Here is a 22,826-nt window from a genome sequence, read left to right as displayed (position 1 = left end):
TGCTTGTCTGGAGTGTCGGTTGTTGATAGTTGTCATAGTCACGTGCCCACGTACCCCTCCTTGGCGGGTTGCAGGGTGTGCATGTGTTTGATGGGACCCCGCTCATGGCGGTCTGAGTCCAGATCCGGATCCGGGTGGGCATTAGGTCCGGGCTCCCTGTTGGATCCGGATCCGGGTCATGAGATGGGCCCGGGCCTGGTCCCTCCATTTGATTGTTCTGGGAGAGGGGGGTCTCGGTCCATCGATCGAGCCTGGTATCCTTTAGATCCGAGTTGAATCCTAGCCGAATCTCTTATACCCTGTCATAAGACATGTGAATATGCACGTTTATTGGTCCACCAAGCAACAATGTAGAATCAAGTATACCGGCTATGTATTTCCTTAAATATATGAGCTGGAGTTAATTTTGGTTGCATAAATTAAGTATATCGAAGGACAATTTCGAAAGACATCTATAGTAATATTTTTATACAATATATACATTCTTTTAATTATCAAAAAAATCTTACTGCCTCCATTATTTTCTTTTTCAGCTGTGTTTTTTTGTGGGTTTCATCTTTACCTGTGATAAGACCCTGTTATTGTAAAATTTGAACACAGTTAAGTATTTCAGCATACAAGTGTAGGCACTAAGTGTGCTTTTGATAATTTGTTTAGGGTGCATCAAAAAAGCTTAACCTAAATTTGAACAAACAGGACCATTAACAGCACCAAGTTGCCAACAAAATTATATACTACTCTACATTCCCCAATGTCTCCGCGAGGGGGCTAAAGGACTACAAATATACTTATTTCCACCACATTTGACCTATATTTTAAAACTCACTAAAACCCAATATATTATCATAATAATTGCACACATGTTTTATGATATATTTGGATTTCATTATATATTACATTTTGAATTACAAATTATATTATACATATAGTTATAAATTTGAATTAAATATTTTTCATAAATAATTTTTAAAATTCAAATTACAAATGGGGTTGTAAAAATTATCATAAAACGGTTTAAAGTTTTATAACTTAACTTTATAAATATTTTTAAAAAAATGACAAAAATATTGTAAAACTTGAATATTTATTAAAAAAATTCTTAATACAATGATACAAAATAATTAAAACATATATAAGCATATCTGTGAGCATATTTGATTCGGATTACAATGGCGGCACTCAACTGTTCATCCCCTTCACACCCACCTCCAATTCTCTCTTTCCGAAACTACCCATCTAATTCCCTCTTATTTACCATCCCTGCCACTCGCACCCGCCGGAGTTTCCCTTCTTTCCGGCTAAAAAACAGCCTTGCCGTCGAATCTCCGGCGAGTTCTAGCACCAACAACGGCGGAGATTCTCCCAAGATTCTGTTACAAGTGAAAGACTTAACTGCAGTTATAGCTCAATCTGAACAGCCCATTTTGAAAGGAGTCAATCTTTGTATTTATGAAGGAGAGGTATAAAGTTTGAATCTTTTTGTGTTTATGTATTTTATTTATGTGAATTTAGGTTTTTTTTTGAGAAATTAATTGGGTGGTTTTTGATTATTTGGTGGGGTTATTAATGGGGTTTGTTTATTTTTGAAGGAGGGGTATAAAGTTTTAATCTTTTTGTGTATATGTAATTTATTTGGGTGAATTTTAGTTTTTTTTGAGAAATTAATTGGGTGGTTTTGATTATTTGGTGGGGTTTTTAATGGGGTTTGCTTATTTTTGAAGGAGAGGTATAAAGTTTGAATCTTTGTGTGTTTATGTGTGAATTTAGTTTGTTTTGAGAATTTAATTGGGTGATTTTTGGTTTTTTGTTGGGGGGTTTTAATGGGGTTTGTTATGTTTAATGTGTGATTTTGGTTATGAATTTTGTTTATTTATGATTATGATTATGATTTGGATAGGTTCATGCTGTGATGGGGAAGAATGGTTCTGGGAAGAGTACTTTTGCCAAGGTTGGTTCTTTTTCTTTTCTTTTTTATTTCTTTCCGGTTGGTGATCATTTTCTTCATTTAAGAGTGGGTCGAGATTTAATTCAATCTTATTTATAGAAGTGGGTCAATATGAGAATGCATTTGCGAGAGTTTACTCGAATTGCACATGTTAATTTAGTGTGATTTAGAGTATATTTATGTGTGTGTTTTGTATAAAACCCGTGTTGGCACCTAGGCGAGGGACTATAAAACTTTAACGAATAGTCTATTAGCAAAGTGGTTCTTGTAATAGTCAGGGAATAAATCAGTTACACTCGGTAATCTGAAATAAAATGAAAGCGCAACAGGTAATGACTGTCACAGTCCAGGTGACTGTTGGATGGCTTTGCGGCTTTGCCAGAACATATTTCTTGTAAAAATGATAAAATCATGAAACTTGCCAAAGCTTCTGGATTTTATTATAGCATACTACTTGTGACACGCGAAGGACACAAGTCACACAATAGAGCAAGAATGTTGAGTTCCATCTATTTGACACTTCAATAATTTTTCAGAAAACCAAGTATCTGTTCAGCTATTAGCGATACTGAAGGTTGATGAATATTATTTGATATTACAAGTATCAAGTCACTTTACTGTAATGTCTAAAACAGTGTTTGTGTTTAAAGTCATAAAGCAGGAGAATAACTGAGCCAATAGAATATCGCAAAAATTAGTAGAAGGAAAAACTTGAAATCATAACCTCTGATAGGCCGTAAACATGGAAAGTGTGAACATTGAGTAAGCCCTTCGCTAAGTAGGACAGAAGTTCTTTCACAGAATCTTCTTGCGCACCTAGACGGATTACGTCGTTATAATGTCCCCAGTAGAATCCATGAATTGTCCAATTCTTAAAGCAGCAAATGTAAAAGATATAATCACTCAAGTGCTGCAGACAGACTAATAGAGACATGACTAGCGAACCTTCATGTGTATGCATGTAATTCAAATTAAGACCAGAATGTGTACCTAGCGGTGAAAGCGGAAATTTAAATGCTCTAGGTGGGAGTTTAATCATCAAAAATTAGTAGGATTTAGGTGGATAATCAATGAATAAATAAGACAGCAACTTAACTTATGCGATCAAAACATGTTTTAACAGTATAAAATCTATGGACCCGGATATATATTATCTTTTTTAGGTCATAGCCAAGAGCCCGGGAGAAATTTAACCAGTCAGAAATAACTGGCAATTACTTTACCTGGCAACTTACCCCATCTAACAAACGATAAAATGGTTGTTGGCAGAACTTGTAGCAATATCATTTAATTTCCTTATTACTCAGGACAACAATCATAGGAACCATTCCTTAAAAGACACTGGACTGGATCATGCGATATTCATCGAGAAGTACCTTAACCAGGACAATATTTGCAGGAATCATTGGAACTTCGCCGCTTGCAAACCCAATGACTATGATTTGTGCTCCCCAGTTCAAGAGCCTCAGAGATTCTTTCGTCAACTTGCCTCCAACTGGATAATACAAAATATTAACTCCTTTAGGCCTTGTTTGGATTGGGGGTTGAGGATGGAGGGGTTGGGTTGGGTCGGGTTAGACTAGGTTGGGTTGGGCTGGGTTAGGCTAGGTGGAACCCTTACCTCATTTGGATGTAGGGGTTAGATGAGTAGGGGTTCAACCCTTACCTTGTTTGGTTTGGGGGTTAGAGTAAGGTTGATTTTTACAATGTTTGAAAATTGAAATATGTATTGAAAATTTATTGAATAATTTTATCTAAAATATTAAACTAAACTTTATAATATTTTTTAAAAATCAGAAAATTTTCAAATAGAAAAAAAATGAAAAACTTATATAATTAAATCAAAGAATTAAATTTTCATAAAATTACAACCTTATCATAAAATTAAGTAAATCTTCGTATTGTTCCTAATATAACTCAAGATTGACATGAGTGTAGTATTTAAATCTATTGAAAAGAATACTGCAATATAAAAATATATTTTTAATGCTGAAAATGGAACAATAAATTAGTCACCAGTTTTCTACATGTCATTTCTGTAAATCTTTATTACTCTTAAAAATATTAATACAGAGGAACTGAGGGCAAGAGCATGCATATTTATTGAAGATAGACTAAACTAGTAAATAACCTGTATACAGTTTTGTACTGATTAACTAAGAGCATAAAATGAATACCCCATACTGTTATCAAATGAATGCTCTTTGTCAAGCAGGGAATATTTTCAGCAATGGTAATGGTATGCCTGATTGTGCTTGCCTCTTCTAATTTCTGTAGCCTGACCTGACATTTGCACTTCCTTACGCATATAGCCAAAATTATCATAAGAAAAACCCAGCCAACTACAGATCCAATAATTATAATTAATTTGTTGCGTTTACTTCTACTTCCAGCATTGCCATCACTTGCACGCGGATAAATCTCTAGTGATGTAGCAGGCGAAGGAGCTGTGAACTCGATGAAAATTGAAAAATGTAATGAGTTCTCTTCAATTTGTCAGCCCCTGCAATATACATTCATGCCATTTAACTGTTTTAAGATATTAACTGGAGGCAGTAAGCATCAGATAGAAACAAAACAAGATTCTCGGTGACAACTATGTGAGGCTGAATCATGGTTACAAAAATCAGCAAACACAACTAGAAGCAGAACAAAGCTTATGAATGTAGTTTGAAATTGAATAATAAAGAATCATGATCAGAGCATAAACCAGCTCCATAATTTTAGGATTGACAGTAATAGAAAAAACAAGATAGTTTCTGAATATACCAGTAGTGCATAATTATAACATATTATCAACTCGAGTATCTAGCACCAGATTTTCCTTTTTACATTATATTCTGATAAATTTATTTGCATAATACAATTACAGAACATACGCGAGATTTGTTTATACTAATAATTCTTTCTGCCCTTTCTTAATCACCCCCAACTCTGACGGAGATGAATATCAAGACACTGTACCTTTTGACGACATTATTATTGCGGATAGTCCCTTTTCAGAAACCCAATTGGAAAGTCTTCATGCTGATACTGAGGTTTTAGAAATTGATATTGATGAAGAAGTTGTGCTGGACAGTGATGATGAAGAAATACAAAGGAATGAGGCGCTGTGTTTGACGAATATGTGGAATGAGCTAAGAGATGATTATAGTGATTTAGACAAAACATTAGGGACTACCTAAGTTTAAGAACTGACTAATAACAGCAGATTGGTAAACTGGAAATAGGTTGATGAAAAGAGAAGAGTTTATGTTTCTTTGTGATGTGATAACTTTATTGCCTTTGGTTGTCCGGAAACATAAAGATTAAAACTTTATGTTAACATTGGTTCTTTTTTTTTCGGTTGATGATCAATTTCTTCATTTATGAGTATGTCGAGATTTAATTCACTCTTATTTAGTTGTAGAATTAGTTCTATATGAGAATGTATTTATGAGAGTTTACTTGAATCGCACATGTAAATTTGTGATTATGATTTAGAGTATATTTGTGTGTGTTTTATATAAAACCCGCGTCGGCGCCTAGATGAGGGACTTCAACACTTTAACGAATAACCTATTGGCATAGAGGTTCTTGTAAAACTCTTGGTGATGCTCTTCGCTTGATAGCTTTATTGCCTTTGACTGTCTGGCAACATAAAGATTAAAACTTTTTGTTAAGCACCAGCACACTGTACTGCATCATTGATATTTTTTAATTGTCGGGCACTAACAAATCTGTAGATCAACATCTAATTTTCCTTTTCTCTAATTTCATTAGTTGTGTAGTCTTTGCAGTAATTAAACCAACACACCCAGAAAAAATTAGATAAAATGTTCTATTTTTTTCCTTTTTAAAAATAGTATATTTCTCTTTAGCAAAAAAAGATAGTATATTTACTATAAACAAATTATGTAACGGTTTGTACATTTTGATAACTCCTTGATATAGGTTCTCGTTGGCCATAAAGATTATGAAGTTACTGGAGGCAGCATTGTGTTCAAAGGAGAGAACTTGCTTGACATGGAACCAGAGGACCGATCAATCGCAGGGCTTTTTATGAGTTTTCAATCCCCAGTTGAAATTCCAGGAGTCAGTAATATTGATTTTCTCTTGATGGCATATAATGCCCGTAGAAGAAAGCTGGGGTTGCCAGAGTTTAGTCCTATTGAGGTGCATGTTTTTGAACTACGGATATCCACTTATTATGTTCTTGATAATTGTATAAGATCAGTATAATATGACCTTTCTATGCTCCTATTGGTACCATAAATAAAAGATGTATCATGAAAATTATAACAGAATGCAGATGGAACTGATGTGCATTAGAGTTATTTATGTTATCACTATGTAAATATATACTAAATCTTCTCTCAAAGGTTAAATGTGGCTGAGCAATGGAAACTACCAAATCTCTTTTAGTCATTACATATATCACAAGAACAAGCCGTGGATTTATTTTGGTTAAGTGATTAACTGAGAATATTTATTCTTGCAGTTCTACGCTTACATCATGCCAAAGCTTGAAGTTGTGAACATAAAGCCAGATTTCTTGAACAGAAATGTAAATGAAGGATTTAGTGGTGGTGAAAAGAAGCGCAACGAGATTCTACAACTTGCGGTATGTAAATAGCATATTGAAAAATAGTATTTTCTATCGAAACTTAGACAATGATTTCTGCTCTACCATGAGCAAGTTCATATTTCTATTTTATCATGTTTATCTGCTCATATTATACAGCTCTACCATGTGCAAGTTCATATTTTTCGATGTGTATAATTTCCATAATTCTATTTTATCATGTTTATCTGCTCATATTCGTCTGTTAGTGTCAATTTTATGATTTTCCTATGGCTATGTGTCTGTGGTGTATTTGCGTAATAAATATTTGGCAATGAAAATGTAAATGCACCCCCTTTCTCTGCACAAAAGCTGTTAGATAATGTACTTGCAAGTTGCAAGTGTGTCAAAAGCTTTGCTTCTATGACTGACTTCACCTCGTTTTGGTTACAGGTTCTGGGTGCAGAATTGTCCATTTTAGATGAAATCGATTCTGGGCTAGATGTTGATGCTCTTCGTGATGTATCAAAGGCCGTAAATGGACTCCTGACCCCGAAAAAATCTGTGCTGATGATCACCCACTACCTCCGGCTTTTGGAATATATTAAGCCCAACTTTATCCATATCATGGTAAGTAAGTTCTGTAAATTTCTCTGCTACATTTCTTAAATTTGAAAGAAGGTTTAGATTAATATTTTTCATGCCATCTATGTTCTGGGGAAACTTCGATTCGGTTACTTTTACACGCCACATGAGTTTCTACTCACAAGCCTTACTCTGGTATTGATTTGTACTAGGCATTGAATTGTTACACTAGACTTGGCTTCGAAGTAGGTCATAAACTTATATGCAATACATGTGGTTGTGTGCACGTGTAGGCATACTTCTGCTAATAATCAAGATTCAAGAATAAAATATCAGGTTCTTGCGGAAAAAATTTAACATCCTCAAGTTCCAATATATTTGAGACTGTCTTTGAGTCTTTGAGGCTAGAATAATGCGAAATCCACAAAATTGTATACATAATAGTTCACAAAATCACAAAATCACGTGGCATGCAAGTTGTATCCGACATTCATAATTATCCTGCTATTTTAATTCACTTTACTTGCTATTACTACTCATTCTTGTGTAAATTCTTCTTTAGTTTAAAAAATTTTAAATTTATATCTAAATTTATTATTATATTTATTTACATAATCTATATATTATATCTCTAAAACACATACTTAATTTGTATCACATTTGTGCTTAAATTATATATGCCAGCATATTTATATTGTGGAATAATGTATAAATAAAATATACCCCTCCGTCTTACCCAATTTTTTACATTGGAATTGAGCATGGAGGTTAAGAAAAAATGTAAATTAGTGAAGAAAATTAAGAAGTGCCTAAAGTGGTGGGACCAATCAATTTTTTAATGTATAAAGTGGCTATAATGGAGAAATTTAGTGGATGTAAGTAATTTTTATATTATAAAGCTTTACTATTTCTGGAAACTTTTGAAATATAAAAAATTGAGAGGACATTTATAACTGGAAAATGTAAAGAAATCAACGGGACATTTTATATTTTATAACTTTACTGATTCTACTAATCTATAAAATGGTACTAATGTATTTATTCAAAATTTTAGATCATACTAAATAGTATGTAACTTGTATTATACTATATAGTTTGTATCTGGATTAAATTTTGTGATTATAATATACAATTCATAGTGTTGTTCATACAATTTTTTTTAATTATAGTTGTAAAAGCATAAAAATATAAATGTTTTTTTGCTTTAAACTAATAAAAATAGAACATAAACATGTAAATTTAAATAGCCAGCTTAGATACTTTAGTTATAGGTTAATAATATAATAATATTGTTTTTTATAAATGTGATATCCGTGTTACAAATATCATTAAGATGAAGAGGAGTTTTAATAATTTGTACCGCTTAAGAAAGTGGGAGACATCTTGTGCACGTGTAACATTTTCTAGTGTACAATTATGTGGGCTTGGCATTACTCTTGACTCAGAGAGGTCTCGAGGCTATGTCTTCTGCTTTGCATCCTCATCTCCTATGGATATGCCGAATAGAAGAATAATGAAATTGAATAATGTTCCTCCCTGTTAATAGCAATTAAACATAAACGACCTTTATTAATTTCAATGTTTTAGAAGTTTGCTGTTTCTCACACTTAGTTGAGGGTGTTAGTGATGAACCAAGTTGTTTAATCAGCTTTGTTTTCTTTACAAGGGAAGTCGGAATTGCATTGTTATGTTTGAACGGAGACATTAATGTGGCCTTTTTGGTTTTAATCATTGGTTTGTTTGCTGAAAATCTTGTTGCTTTTTTAGGAGGATGGAAAAATAATTAAGACGGGAGATATATCCATCGCCAAACTTCTTGAGAAAGAAGGGTACAAAGCAGTTTCTGCAACATAGTGCAGGTATAAAAACTGTACTTACCCCCACCTCCACTCACACACACAATAATGTTCCATTTTCTGATTGATTCATGTTCTCGTTTCCAGGAAAATTTTTGGTATCTCTGTTTTTACTACATCTACGAGCATGTAACATAGAACATGATGGAATTTCTTAGGAGGCAGCATCTGCGGAACCATTTCGCCGGTGTCTAATTATATAACATTCAGTACCTTGTAATGTAACCTTATACAAATGTAATTGTACAACAAACCAAATTCTCTACAACAAACCAAATTCCCTATTACATTGGGCACAAGCTGCATGCATACTTTCAGGCTCCCAGAAAGTACAAGCCTGATCTTGTGCTAAAAAATCATCATGTGTTGTGTTTAGTTTTCATCTCCCGTGACGTGCCACGTGTAAAAGTAAACAACCCATAATATTTTTGTTGAATGTTTAGGTTTTTTTACATGTAAGAATCTTGTAAACATTTTTACTACATATATCAAGGTGAAATAAAAATTCTTTATTCTGTAAAATTAAAAGGGGCTTTGAGATTGGATAATTCAAAAAGTGGAAAACATTCTTTATTAGTTGCTGGAAGTGGAGGGGGAGGAGATCCTATGCATTCAAAGTAAAGATTTGTGTGAAATGGAAGGCAGGAAAGATCAAATTTGTCACCCTCAACTTTTCCAACGCTAAATAAAATATGCATGTTGGTTGAAGTTAAGTAAGATGAGCTTATTAATTTTTTTGTAGTATGCGCTTTTTTATTAGTCATAAGTGGCTTATAAGTGGACTTATTAGTCGATCTTTGAAAAAATACTGATAAATTGGTAAAAAATATTTGACTAATTTGTTAAATTTTTAATAGATCTATAATAAATCATCTAATTTTTTAAAAACTGCATAATAAATCAAAAATCAGTATTTTAATCAATTAATTTCGATTTCCGAAATATGTTACAACCTCCGTCCCTCTCACTTCTTTATAGTTTTTACGCATTTTAAGACAACTATAAAGTATACTTTTATAATTTATTTTTAAAATTTTCCTTTTTTTTATATTAAAGTTTGAACATCATATTTTTATTTAGAAGAAAAGAAAATTTTAAAAAATTTATACAACTATGTTTAATAAGAGCATTAAAGTGCGTGTCAAGCTCCGATCCCAATATAAAGAATTGAGGGGGACGAAGATAGTACTATTTATATTATTGTAAAACTTTTTATACATATTCTCGGGTCTTCTTTATTTCGTTTGATTTTTATACGATGGATTACACAAATCTTGATTGATTTGATGTATGATTTTAAACTTAGTTGTTTGGCATGACCTTATAATCTTTGAGGTTTATTCCATAAAAATTACACTTCTTAATTTATTTATGTCAATTCAATAACTAACATATTCTCAAACTTCACATCAAATAAAAATCATCTTATTCTCCTTGACAAAAAAATCATCTTACTCTCTAACCTTTTTCACTATGTTATCTGATATTCGATACTACAATTGTACGAATTTTTTAAAATGTAACCAAAAATCTTCGATAAAAAAATTTAAAATCACTGCAATTCAAAAATTCTCAAACTTGCAATTATAGTTAAAACCCGATAAAGGAATATTTTTGGAATCAAAATATTTTATTTATTAATTAAAATTATTTATTTATCAAAATTAAAAATACATTCTCTCTATATATAAAAATTCAGAAAAAATATCAATATAACAAAAAAAATCGTCTATCAAATATTCATTTATCGATTTCCTACTATATTCTTCCATAAATAAAATTTTGGCAACCACTATTTCTTCAGAAAACAAGTGCTACATGATACAATACTCCATCGAACGTGCTAGTATTATTTTACAATTTTAATACTTTTCTCCCGCGTAGACCGACACATTAAATAATAAAAAATATACTTACCTCCAATTCAAAGCAATCTCCCCAAAATTACCTCAATTAAACATCCAAACAAGCCCTTAATATCTCTCTCCTCTCTCTCTCTCTCTCCCCCTCTCTCTCTCTCTCTCTCTCTCTCTCTCTCTCTCTATCTCTCTCTCCTCTGACTTGTTCATCTCTCCCTCCTAAACCATGGAAGAAGAACAAACCCCATTACAATCCCCACCTATACACACACACATACACACACAACAACCTCCCAATTCACCTACACAAATGCAAGAAAACAACACTAATACTAATAATTCAAGAACAAGATACTCATCACTTATATCAACTTTTCAATTTTTACAAGCCCCTCTTTCTTCTTTAGTCTCTCATTACTTCCCCATTCCTCAAAACCCTAACCCTAATTTCACTTTCTCAAATCAAATTATTAATAATAATAATAACAATGGGGGTGATGGTGCTACTGAGGTTTCTATTCAAATTGTGGCTGATCATGACTCGAATCAGAGTGATAATGATGGCGGGGATGGTGGTTTACGGGTTAATGAGGTGTCGAGAAATGCGGGTTTGGGAGAGATTGGGGTAGGGGAGGGGGAAGGTGAAGATCAGGGGTTGATTAGAGAATCTAGTGGAGTTCAGCAGAATGTAGGTTCTGGTGGGGATGATTCGGGTTCGTCGTCGTCGTTGTATGAGCATCGGTATGATTTGCAGCAGGCTGCGAGGTTGATTGAAAGGGTTATTCCGTTTTCTTTTCTCTTGTTGCTTGTTTTTATTCGACAGCATTTGCAAGGTATAACTTTGTTGTTTACGATAATAGTTTTTTGCTCTTTCTTGATTTTATAACTCATTTACAGCTGCTTTCGGGATTGTTTTTTTAAAAGATTTGATGCATTATTTGTTATAAAATTAGTTGATCATGAATAAAGAATGATTCTTGGTTTAGTCAGTTTAGTGCTGAATTTCGTTTTATATAACCCCTATTGCTTACTGGAATTATGGCTTTATAGACTATACAAGTAATGATCTACTTGGTTTATTAATCTTAAAGTATAAGTATCATTGTATTAATTTAAGAGCTGGAAAGAATGTATTGGCTTCACGAATGGTTGATAATGTGAAGATGTTTCTGTTTGTTTATAGCTAAACTAGTAAATATTAGCTGTTGTGTATTTAAATGTATAACAGTATAAAGTCGAACTCGATAGATGAAAGGAGATGTATACCTGATTTTTAGAACTAGACGACATTGGGGGCGGGGGATATGCAACAATATTTTCACAATTGACCATTCTTATGGAATTAGTAGTGAGAAAATGGAAACCTTGAAGCAATATGGTTCCAATGTTCAAGGTTTTATGGGGTGGACCTGGGCTTATAGTTCAGTGGGGACATGAATGCTATTCACTTTAATACTATATTGAAGGGAGAAAAACTAATGCCTGTTTAAGTTAAATTCTCTTAAATGCTTTGGTTTCTACTTAATCTTCTACTTACATTAATAAAAATTAAATGTTGTTAGTTAATTAATTCTTTACTCTTCAATGTTGTTATATTTATAAATTACACACACACACACACACTTACTATTTATCAAACTAAAGACTGAAACTTGTAAACAAGAAAACGAAAGAAATAAGAATGTAATGTAAATGTTCTACATGTATAAACTCAGAATGAATTTGTACTCTTATTCTGTTGATTACGGAATCTTTTATGATTGCACATGTGTATTTTAGAAGATCTCTGCAAATAAGTTCTTAGTTTACATTCCTGCTTTGCTTTTGTTGTTCTTCAGATTCCAATTACAATAATTGTTATGTTTTTGGTGAATATCTAGGATTCTTTGTCACAATTTACATAACCGCTTTCATGTTCAAGTCAAATGATATTCTTAAGAAGCAGACAGTTTTGAAGGTGAGACAATTCTTTGATATACTAGTGCGGTTGTATTTATCTGAAACTATATTTTTATTCCCTCTTAACTCCCTTTCCTCTGCAAGTATAAATGATGAAAGAGACACATGTACACTTATAGGCTTGATGATTACTATTTTCTTCTCTCATTTTTTGAGCAGGGAGAAAGGAAATTGTCAGTTCTGGTTGGATATTTCTTAGTTTTTATGCTCCATGTAATTGGATATTTATGGTGGTACTGGAATGACGATATTTTAAACCCATTAATCATGGTTCCTCCAAAAGCAATACCACCGTTTTGGCATGCTATTTTTGCAGTTCTAGTCAATGGTATCAATACTCTCTCTTTTTTTTCACGGTATATTTACATAAAATACAATTGAGTGTGATAGCTGTAGATACAGGCATATCTTTCTGGATTGCTAATGAAAATTGCACTCATGTTCATCAGTTCATGTACGATTGAAAGGAAGTAAATGGACTCGTTAAATAAAATCTGTTAAAAAGTTTATAATTGTGTAGAATATCTATGAAGTAGTTGCACCATTTAACTCCTCATAGATGGCTGAAATGTTCTGGAAATGACTTGTTCCAGATCAGTTTTGCAGTTTTAGTTGATCGTATATTTTTATTTTGGCATTTACCAGTGCAATATATGTGGCGTCACCTTTCCCAAATTGTATTTCGTTACATACATCTGTGTCAGACACAGTAGCTACATCTATGTTTGTTTGCTTTTAGTTTCTTTGGTTACCTATTGTATGATTTGTATGACTATTCTTTGTTGACCGTAACTTGTTATGTCCATAGTTCTTACTTTTTGAAACTTATAACTCTCCAGATACTATGGTGCGGCAAGCAGCAATGGCTTTTAAATTGATTCTGCTAATGTATTACAGGAATGGCAGGGCTCATGATTTTCGTAGACAGGTATAGTGTGTTAATGCTCTTTTTAAGCGAAAGACACACAAAAAAATTCCATTATAATTTACAGAATGTAACAAAACTTTCTTTGTGATTTCCTTTCTTTCAGAGTCAACTGCTAACTCTGGTCGAGTACACATTGCTGCTGTATCGCACATTGTTGCCAACACCTGTCTGGTACCGATTCTTTTTGAACAAAGATTATGGAAGTCTCTTTTCGTCGTTGACAACAGGGCTATACTTAACTTTTAAGCTAACATCAGTTGTTGAAAAGGTTAGTTTTCAGCAGTCTTTCATTTTCTTGAGTAATACTTTGGCTAAGTTATGATTTTAAATACTGTATCTCTCTCTTAGGTTCGATCCTTCTTCTCTGCCTTGAAAGCATTATCACGAAAGGAAATGCACTATGGGTCTTATGCCACACCGGAGCAGGTATTAAGTTGCATGTTTGATTGTCCAGAAGTTCTTTAGCTAATTCTAGGAGCTGCCTGGACAGTGTGATTATGGATAACAAACAGGAACATAATTTGGTTGTAACATGCTAGCATATTTTAAGTCTGTACTGCTTCTTTCTTCCTCCATGCCAAATGTTCTAAATTTTACATTTAATATATTAATCTGATGAAAACTAAACGTTCACAATAATAATACCATGTTTAAGTATGAATTGATGGTTATGTCAGACGAGAATATTTTTGGATAATTGAGTTGAGTATATGCTGTTCCTTTAACCAGGAACGGATGCTTCATATGATTTTCACAAGGTTAAAATATGAGTATTGACCTCTTATGTTTCTTGTATTAAAATAAATGACTCCTTAGAGATTACGTTTTGCACTTTCCAGGCTTACTAATTTTCTAAGTGCAAGCTTGTCAATTACCTTTTTCAGGTTAATGATGCAGGAGACTTGTGTGCTATTTGCCAGGAAAAGATGCATGTTCCAGTTCTGTTGCGTTGTAAACATGTCTTTTGTGAAGACTGTGTCTCGGAATGGTTAGTTTCTGGCATTTTTTTTATTGGATCTAATCTAGTGTTTTATATGTATAGGGGTTGGTTAAAATAAAAACTTAAGTCAGCCTACAAAAGTATATTATGTTTATCTTCATGTCACATTATTAAATCTTATTTTCAATCTTTATTGAATCATATTTTTCATTTTTCTAAATTTGCATATACATTTATTTTTATTTGCTAAATTAAGTATGTATAAAGAATATGCATTTAAAAACTAATTTTTACGTTGATAATTTTCGGTGAATCTTATTCGTTTGAATCTTATTCATATTCATCGTGAATCTTATATTCTATAAAGCTAATCTTGTAGTTGTAGGTTTGAAGAATTTGTAGTTTAACATGGTTCATAGTGGAGTATGAGCATACATTATGCATGCACAACTTTGGAATAATATATGCATTTACATACATTTCTCATGGATATGTTCCATATGCAATCAAGCTAATACTTCATCACGATGCTGATTTAGCTTTATTGAAGAACCTTATTTTTCTTTCTAAATATTGACTTGATTGAAGACCCTCTATGCAAAGTCAGTACATCAAATAACGAAGCTCTGCAGGCTGGAGTACAATAAGTATTCTAAACAGACGTGGCAATTCGCGTCATGTCGTGCATTTTCGTGCCGTGTAGCTTGGTTTTCGTGTCATGTTTCCGTATGACTCTAAATAAAGATAAGTATATATAACAAACTGTTAATTGAAAATATTATATTTTAATTTATATATCAATTATATATATTGTTAAGTTATATTTACATACAATTTATTAATATATATATATATGTATATGTATATGAATAAATATAAATATTTAAATATAAATACATTCATATCGTGCACTCTCTTGTTGCAAACACTAAATTATAGTGTCATGTACAATATGACCGGCTCTAGTTCTCAATCAGTTAATTGTAGTACATGCTCTAGTAGCATTACAGTTATTTTTGCTTGATTGTGATAATCCATTTTATGACTAAGAAACTATGACAGTCCTTCATGATTCCTTAAGTTATGATACACATATACCTGAATTATTACCAGCTGATGCTGAACCATCAATGTCTCTTCTAACAAAATTGTTAAATCTGGCTTTTCAATAGAAATCTAACAGGAATGCACTATTAGGTGGACTAGGAAAACCTCTTTCAGTTAGTTAAACGATGATGCACCCTGTCACTCTTACCTTCCTAGAACAAACTGACATAACTTAGATAGATAATCATGCTGTTGTGCCGAGACATCTAGAAGAACTTTTTCTCTTGCTTACTTTGATCTTGAAATGTGAGGATGCAATAACCAAATGATTATAGCCTACTTGTCTATATAATGCTGTATGAATTATGATACAATCTTTATAATTGTAGTATAGCACTCCCCAAGGATTTTTATTTTTTTATAATTATTTATCAGGGAAGTTTATTATGCATATGGTATGGGTTAATGCTGGTTCGTCCATGTTCAACATTCATTGGCTTGTGTTTCTTTTTGTGTATATGACCTATTGCAAGTGGTGAAACCTTAGTGTGTGCCTTCATGGTATTGAGAAAACCAACTGACCGGCACTTCTGATATTACAGGTTTGAAAGAGAAAGAACTTGCCCTTTATGCAGGGCATTGGTTCGACCAGCTGATCTGAAATCATATGGTGATGGTTCTACTAGTTTGTTTGTCCAGTTATATTAAAATTTTTGTTCCCCTCCACAGAATGCATTTTCTTTGCAGTCCTGGACTCTCTTTCTCTGTTGACAATAAGAGAAATGGGTAGACGAGGTCAAAGATACAACAAATGGCGACAAAGAAAATATTCCAGATTAAAGGAATTTGCCTGATGTACATAATTCTGGAAACCTGATGATTGAATAATTTTAGTCTATATAGCATATACATGTTTATAAATGAATAGAACCATTGTTTTTGGTGAACTTATTGATGTTTCGAACTTGGTTGGTTCAAGTGTAATTTCTTATGATTTAGTAAGAAATTCTTTTGGCACGATTGAGTAAAATTGCCACTGTGGGTAATGCAAAAACACTTGATTGATGATAAGTTGATGGTTGAGGGGAGTTGCCTGTTTTTCGGAGTCCACAGAGTGCCGTTTGAATATGATAACTCGTCGCAACGCCCTTTTGCCATATTGATTTTTGGATTTGGATGACTCTATGCCATGTTTGTGTTGAGGATCCACTGGTCGCCATGGTTTAACAGCCTCTGTTTGAATCGCTTTTGTGATTTCTTCTCCATGATGCAGATGGGAGAAGTCATTACACCTCATTTTTGTACTCGGTACATTTTTCCGTTCACCGTATTTGAGTTTGATTATATTTGTTTTGACTTTTATAATGTGAGAATATGAATATACAACTAAAATACTATGTAGCATGTAGGTGTGCTTCACTATCCAAACAAATGGTGGTTGTGTTTCTAATGAGCGACAGTGTAGTCTGTCAGGGCTTTACCATAACTTCGCTGCTATCAGAACAGGAAGTGATTGCAATGGTAGTAAACTTGATAGTCTAGTCAAGCCCATTTCCAAGCCCATCCAGTTATATCCAGACCAAATCAAAAAAATACAGGGTTAAATATCAAAATGTTCACTCAACTGAAGGTCATATATCAGTTTAATCATCAAAATTAACGGGGTATCATTTGAATCACTAAAATCATAATAAATATCATACATATATCAGGCCCGCAAACCAAATAAACAGAATTATTTAACCGACTAACCGTTGAAGACCATGCTCTCCTGGACACAAACTAACATTTTCCAGAGCACCTGAGGCACTGCAGCATTGGTTGGTCCTCCTGACAGTAATATTGGTGGCGTCCTAGATGCGATGGATGGACTCCAACAGTCCAGACACGAGGCCATAGATGATACAACCAGTAGTAATAAAGAAATTCTTGATGAAAGGCTCCTGCCTTGTGTACATAGGTCTGGGACTGGGACAGATGATTAAATTTTTTGTCTTAATATGAGTACATGTTTTCGAAATGAATGGGAATGCAGCATAGCATGATATCAACTAGGGCTGGAAATCGTTTTTGGCAGCAAGCAACACTGAGATGAGTAGACTAAAGCTTAGAGTTGACAATATGCAGATCATCCAAAACAATCATCACCTTTCCAATAGCATTTCTCTCCCTTAGAGCCGCAAAACCAAGGTTGATCTGCCAATAGGCAGGGAGAATTAATCAGTAATATTTTGTGATCTGAAATTATTACAGGTAAGCGTGAGACTGCACTACTAGAAAAACGGGATCAGATATCGGTTCAGAACCGATGTTAAAAAAAATCTGAACCGATGTATTCGTGTGTGATGTTAAATGTCATTAGCTTTTGACATCGGTTAACAGCCGATGTCTATTACAGTGCTATACATCGGTTTTAAGATTAAATGTGATGTCTTTGCAACAAATTTCAGCTTATATTACATTATTTTAAGGTGAATATGAGTATATTATGAGGTATTTATCCATTAAAACATGAAACCTACAAGCTCTAAAAGCCATTTATTAAAATTCTTTCGAACAAACCGATGTGAAATGCTAGATCAGACATCGGTTAGATAAGTTGGTCGATGTGAAATGTTTAATCAGACATCGGTTAAATTAGCCCCCGATGTGAAATGATGGATAAGACATGGGTGTTCTTCACGAAACCGATGTTAAATCTTTTTGTTTAACATCAGTCAGTTTCTCTAACCGATGTTATTTGACTTAAAATACATTGAGTTTCTTTTCAGAACCGATGTCAAATGACTATTTCACATCAGTTTTTTTTAGTTCTTTTTCATTTAATATTATTTTACCTGATGTCTTTCTTATATTTTTTACATCATTTTATATTTACCAATGTGATGTTAATATTTTGTATATTGCATGCCATCCTGATACTGTTCACATCCAATGAACCAATTACATTTACAAACAAAAAAAATACCAAACAATGCAATATAAACATAAGCTACCATTATCTGCAATAGAATTCAATTGCAAGTTCATGAATCACATCAATACAAAGAGTTTCTACATAAATCTCACGAAAGTATACTAACTATCAAGCATATCAATGGCTCACATAAGACTTCGTGAGCAGTTATTCTCTGTTTAGGAGACCTGTCAAGCATCTTCCTTATTAGATCTTTTGCACCGTCTGAAATCGATGGCCATGGTTCACATTTAAAATCTATATTTCCTTTCAAAATCGCTCTGAAGATTCCAGAGTCGGTTTCTGCCAAAAATTATACGAACAAAGAGGAATATCATCAACTGCCACAATTACTACACACAGGTAAAAACTCTTAAGCTCAACATGTGATACTTTTAACTCCTAATACCTGCCCAGAAAGGAGGAACTCCACATAGTAAAATATATAGAATAACGCCAGCACTCCATACGTCAACTTCAGGTCCATAATATTTATGCAACACCTCAGGCGCAACATAATAAGGACTTCCAACAACTTCTGTAAGATACTGACCTGGTTACAAGAAAAACATGCTGAGTATAGAAGTAGTAAGTAATAATTACTTTATAATGTCTTACCTAGTAAAAGAATGACTCAGATCACATATATTAAGATGGATCATGTTATAGCATACTGTCAATTTGAATGAGATAGTCTGAAACTTAACAGGTGTCTTGTTTCTAATTCTGTGAATAATATTACATCTCAAAAAATTGGAATAGAATTTTGTCTTCTTAATTCATCGCTATTGTAAAAACTAACACTGTTAAGGTTAGCAGCTGTTTGAGTACATTGACATGACCCAATCTTGCCACATATATGTCACTAGAACTTTCCTTGATTACTGAAGCATTACAAATCTTCCTTAAGATAGGAGCAAAACAATCTCAGGCCATATTTTTAAAGAATTTTCTCTCTCACCAGTAAGATATGCCAGAACATGTGCCACACACTTAGGTAGAAATTAATTCCTCTGAAAGTTTTGGTGTCACTGTCAAAGTCACATCGCCAAATGATTCTTCTTGCTGTACATCAACAAGGCCGCTATTCTTTAAAACCTGAGGTAAACGATAGATATCAGACATAACCTTTTCGAAACATTAAAATTAATACTTGAAACTCATAATTCCCAACGATTACCAAATCAATTAACTGATAAGTAGTTGACTTCAAAGCCCTCTATATATTTTAGTTTTGTTACCTACATTAATTATGAATTTTGAAATTGAGAGAATTCAACTCCGAATTCAAGATCAAAAACGCTAAAGCTGCAGTAGGAACAAATTAGCAAAAGTTATAAACTTACTCCATCATCAGAATTCCTCAGCTCTGGAGCATCAGGACCAGAAGTGTCCTCAACAACTGCTCGTCCATTAAACAACATTAATGGTGTTACGTTGTCAGACCTGGGTGTAACCGTGTATGCTTCCAGGTCGGATATGTCACCACAGGTTGCCTCTGCCTGATCCGACAATAAGCTGGTATCATTGCCAAAGGAAGGAACGGAGTCTTGTCCTCCAGTAGGGGAAGGCACCAATCTGCTGGGAGAAGACAAAACAAAATTTGAAGACTGAGTAGTTAAATAAGGTTTTTCAGAAATAAAGTCTGTCCGAAAAGCCTGACAAAGGTCACTTCCCAACCCTGAACATAAAAAAAGACATCCATTTAGAGATCTAATTAAAAGATGCCCAACAAATTTAAGTGAAGAAACTAAAAAAAGGGAGCCACCAGTCAACAAAGGTTCAAAAAATATTGCATCTTTTTTTAGCCTCTTGTTCAACCTCCAGCTGACAAGAGCATCTCGGGGGCGTTCCTTTTTGGTACGGAGTATGCCACTACAATCAATAATCCTCTTCTTCATAAGCCTGAAACACATAAAACAAAACCAAAAAAAGAGTTAAAAAAACTGTTTTCAACTATTTTGAAAGCAAAACATGGACAATACCTGTTGCTTAATATTGTTATGTGATCATAATGATGACTTTGGATCCTTTGCTCCGGCATTGTTTGCTGAGGTGGTGGAGTTGAATGGATCTCTAATGTACGTGATTTATGGCCTGCAGTTGAAGGAAACAACATGACTTCTTTATAAAACAATTTGGATCATTAAAGTAGATTATTTTGAAAATTTTGAACTTACTATAGACATTATCAGAGTTTAAAAATTCGAGATCCTGCTCTGACATGACAAAAGTCGGTTGTTGGTGCTGCTGAGGTGGAGGAGAAACTGCAGGAACCAACTCATCAGCTAGAGTATCGACTTCTGTTTGTTCCATTATTTCTTCCATTAATTCCCAATCTGGTTCCAATCTGTCTTCACTTTGGTCTTCTCGGAATAGATCATTTTCAGAAAAATACTGAAGGGAAGCATCGCGCCTGATTTCAGTTCCCGGGTAACTTATAGAACCGTGGTTGTCACTTAGCAAATCAAGCCTCTCCTGATTAGAAGGATCAGGTTGTTCAGCACTGCTAGTTGCACCCACACGAGGGACAAAATAATCTGGGGAGCTTATAGAATTTCTTGCATTCTGTATTGAAACAAAATTACTAATTGCAAAACTTAATTATATAGATCAATACTAGAAATTTAAGGATATGTAAATAGTGGTACCTAATCAAAAGAAATAACCATATCTTGTCCTATCAGATTGTGATGATCTATAAAATGACAAATTTTTTATTCGATATATTGCATCAATAATAATTATTCAATGACACAAAAAATGTATTATCTGAGTATGCAAGCATATATACATCCTCATCACCTTCAAGAGTTATCTCTCTGGGGTCCTTTCGATGATTACTTTGTAAGCTGATTAACAACAATTAATCAGGTTCTGATAGATCACTAAAGATGCATCTGTGCAAAAGAGTCTAGTGCTTCTCTGGAAAGACCATTCATCGCCAAACCAACAATCATGGCACTCCAGGCCAACACGGATTTTATGGAAATGTCGTCAAATGACTTCATAGCTTCATCTGGAGCACCACACTTGCTGTACATATCCATTAAAGCTACTTCAACTTCCTCCCCCATGATGTTCTATTTCTTCATGATAGAATGAACTGATTCACCTAAATTCACTGCACCTGTAAAGCCACAAACAGCTAGAAGACTACTTATTGTTATTCTATCCTGCCTGATATCTGCTAATATCATCTCTTTAAACAACTCCAAAGATCTTGTGAAGTTCTTGTTTTCAACATACCCTGCAATCATACAGTTCCACGAAACCACATCTTTCTCTGGCGCTCTTCTAAACAAAACTTCAGCAGCAGCTAAATCATTCCCCGCAATGAATTCATTAAGCATCACATTCCAGGCAGTTACATCCTTTTCAGGCATTCGATCAAAGAACACACTGGCACTTTCCCAATCACCTTTCTGCATATAGCCCTCTATCATAGACATCCATGAAAAAACCGTCTTCATGTCAATCCCATCAAACTATTTCTCAGCCGAATCCATATCTCCAGACTTAACATACATATTCAGCAACCCATTTCCCAGATTCTCCGAAACCTGCAGATCTTTCTTCACTATATACAAATGAATCAGCAATGTTAATAATGCTCTACATAAACAGGGATTTTGTAGCATCATCTTTTTGTCAAAATCATATAAGGTATTTAACAAGAGTGTGAATGTTTTGAGGCGTATCTGTAATAGAATCAGCAAGCAAAAGAGAATTAACCTTTTGTGTTTTATTTGACACATCTGGACCAAGACGTAACCATGCCGAGTACACAAGAGATTCATGAATGGTAACATGTGGAGAATGGATATCGTTCTGTTCACAATAACCACTGACACGAGCAAAAGTTGCTTGGTTCTTTGGATAACCTGAAATGCTAATACTTCCTTCGATATACCCTCCGGTTTTTCTTCCCACTAATACATCCATCAACATGGTCTTTCCAGCACCACTCACTCCCACTAATGCTGTCAAAACACCAGGCCTGAATGCACCACTCACATCTCATAGCAATTGGAGAAGGTGCTCTGTGATTCCTTGACTCTTCATTTCCTGAACAAACAAATGGTTTTACTGTGAGAATCGTTGACCACCATATGTTCTGCTCTCATAGAAAACAGCATATTATAATATCAATTTAAAGGACAGGTGACTTACAGGAAGCATATCAACATAGTAATTCACATTTTCAA

At 33.8% G+C, this 22,826-nt stretch overlaps 2 protein-coding genes across 2 annotated transcripts; both read left to right on the top strand.

Moving 5' to 3' along the window:
* Positions 1-1,135: 1,135 nt before the first annotated feature.
* Positions 1,136-8,932, top strand: LOC141708708 (ABC transporter I family member 6, chloroplastic). The gene is made up of 6 exons (XM_074512464.1): positions 1,136-1,460; positions 1,898-1,948; positions 5,879-6,100; positions 6,426-6,548; positions 6,942-7,118; positions 8,841-8,932. Exons 1-6 carry the CDS (start codon positions 1,170-1,172, stop codon positions 8,925-8,927), a joined length of 951 nt encoding a protein of 316 aa, XP_074368565.1. The 5' UTR covers positions 1,136-1,169; the 3' UTR covers positions 8,928-8,932.
* A 1,996-nt stretch (positions 8,933-10,928) lies between these two features.
* Positions 10,929-16,609, top strand: LOC141708706 (uncharacterized). The gene is made up of 8 exons (XM_074512462.1): positions 10,929-11,621; positions 12,669-12,745; positions 12,907-13,075; positions 13,587-13,675; positions 13,779-13,943; positions 14,024-14,101; positions 14,560-14,663; positions 16,265-16,609. Exons 1-8 carry the CDS (start codon positions 11,015-11,017, stop codon positions 16,368-16,370), a joined length of 1,395 nt encoding a protein of 464 aa, XP_074368563.1. The 5' UTR covers positions 10,929-11,014; the 3' UTR covers positions 16,371-16,609.
* The last annotated feature ends 6,217 nt before the right edge of the window (positions 16,610-22,826 follow it).

This window comes from Apium graveolens, chromosome 2 (assembly GCF_009905375.1).
Source record: "Apium graveolens cultivar Ventura chromosome 2, ASM990537v1, whole genome shotgun sequence".
Classification (NCBI taxonomy): Eukaryota; Viridiplantae; Streptophyta; class Magnoliopsida; order Apiales; family Apiaceae; genus Apium; species Apium graveolens.
The sequence above is the reverse complement of the archived record's forward strand: the minus strand, read 5'-3'. Positions and strand labels throughout refer to the sequence as shown.